We start from the raw sequence: 1990 nt of genomic DNA on the forward strand, positions 1-1990 counted from the left end.
CGTTGGCAACATCCATTAATCTGTACAGTTAAGCTCGTGTTTGTTAATTAACTCAATTTCGTATGTGATGAGAGGATGCATTTGCCTGATTAAAGCACTGCCGGTAAATTAATAAATCATGAATAGCGTAATGCAGCTGTATGCTTGGCCGGAATACTGACAGCATCATCCGCTACACGGGACCAGCTGTCCCAACAGTATCAATTATACAATATTATACGGAATTGACAAGTTTCAAATTTAAATATTAGCGTTAAGATTGCTGCAGCAACACTTCCTGCAGTCACCATCCTGCAACGAACCTGCAACCATTCATTATTGAGCCTGCATCTATGCTTCGACCAGCCTGCAACCACGCTTCGAGCAGCCTGCAATATCGCTTCGAGCAACCTGCAACCACGCTTCGACCAGCCTGCAACCACGCTTCGACCAGCCTGCAATATCGCTTCGAGCAGCCTGCATCTATGCTTCGACCAGCCTGCAACCACGCTTCGAGCAGCCTGCAATATCGCTTCGAGCAGCCTGCAATATCGCTTCGACCAGCCTGCAACCAAGCTTCGACCAGCCTGCAACCAAGCTTCGACCAGCCTGCAACCAAGCTTCGAGCAGCCTGCAACCACGCTTCGACCAGCCTACAACCAAGCTTCGACCAGCCTGCAACCAAGCTTCGACCAGCCTGCAACCAAGCTTCGACCAGCCTGCAACCACACTTCGACCAGCCTGCAACCACGCTTCGACCAGCCTGCAATATCGCTTCGAGCAGCCTGCAATATCGCTTCGACCAGCCTGCAACCACGCTTCGAGCATTCTGCAACCACGCTTCGAGCAGCCTGCAACCACGCTTCGAGCAGCCTGCAACCACGCTTCGACCAGCCTGCAACCACGCTTCGACCAGCCTGCAACCACGCTTCGACCAGCCTGCAACCACGCTTCGAGCATTCTGCAACCACGCTTCGACCAGCCTGCAACCACGCTTCGAGCATTCAGCAACCACGCTTCGAGCAGCCTGCAACCACGCTTCGAGCAGCCTGCAACCACGCTTCGAGCAGCCTGCAACCACGCTTCGAGCATTCAGCAACCACGCTTCGAGCAGCCTGCAACCACGCTTCGAGCAGCCTGCAACCACGCTTCGACCAGCCTGCAACCACGCTTCGAGCAGCCTGCAACCACGCTTCGACCAGCCTGCAACCACGCTTCGACCAGCCTGCAACCACGCTTCGACCAGCCTGCAACCACGCTTCGACCAGCCTGCAACCACGCTTCGACCAGCCTGCAACCACGCTTCGACCAGCCTGCAACCACGCTTCGACCAGCCTGCAATTGTTTGGAAACAAAAAAAAACTGCTGCTGGGTCACAGGAATGTCAGCTGTTGAACATACAAATCAAAGAGTTTATTCAGAAATATTTGCACTTTAATGATTAGGCTATTTTACACTCATTTATAATGTTTTACTTCAGCCATTTTTAAAATTCCCGAAATTTAAGTGTATTCCCGTACCTTCAGGTCCCCGGAGGAAGTAGTCTAAGAGAGCGTTGTGGGCTGCGATTATTGTTGATCAGATGCTTGGCCAAACCTTCCTTAATTAATAATCTCTACACTTCAAATTAAAAATTATGAGAAGCAGCTCTTTCTTGCTGAGAGCAGGAATGATTTCAGACAATATCCCACCTCACAAGAGACTGCTGAATAGTGCTCTCAAATTTTCAAGATTTACTTTTCTGTAAATATAACAATATGCTTTAATATACCTACTTATCTCTCTCATCTCATTTTTCTCTTGTAATGTATCTTTATCATTTATCAATTCTGATTGAAATTACCTACTTAAAATTATCTGCTAGATTAAGGACCTGCCCGAAACGCTGCGCGTACTAGTGGCTTTACAAGAATGTAAATACGGTACTATCCAATGTATTCTCACAAACCCAATGTACCTTCTTGTATATAAATAAATAAATAAATAAATAAAATAAAACAGAAGCGATCAA

The 1990-nt window shown here is 47.9% G+C and overlaps 1 protein-coding gene across 1 annotated transcript; it reads left to right on the forward strand.

Annotated features, from left to right (window-relative positions):
- The first annotated feature begins 332 nt into the window (after window positions 1-332).
- Window positions 333-1424, forward strand: LOC138372588 (uncharacterized). The gene has a single exon (XM_069338072.1). It carries the CDS (start codon window positions 333-335, stop codon window positions 1422-1424), a length of 1092 nt encoding a protein of 363 aa, XP_069194173.1.
- Window positions 1425-1990: the final 566 nt, after the last annotated feature.

The sequence above is a fragment of the Procambarus clarkii genome, chromosome 39 (genome assembly GCF_040958095.1).
Source record: "Procambarus clarkii isolate CNS0578487 chromosome 39, FALCON_Pclarkii_2.0, whole genome shotgun sequence".
NCBI lineage: Eukaryota > Metazoa > Arthropoda > Malacostraca > Decapoda > Cambaridae > Procambarus > Procambarus clarkii.

Excerpts from the sequence above, each read along its gene's own strand:
- LOC138372588 (XM_069338072.1), top strand. The coding sequence starts at position 333 with ATGCTTCGACCAGCCTGCAACCACGCTTCGAGCAGCCTGCAATATCGC.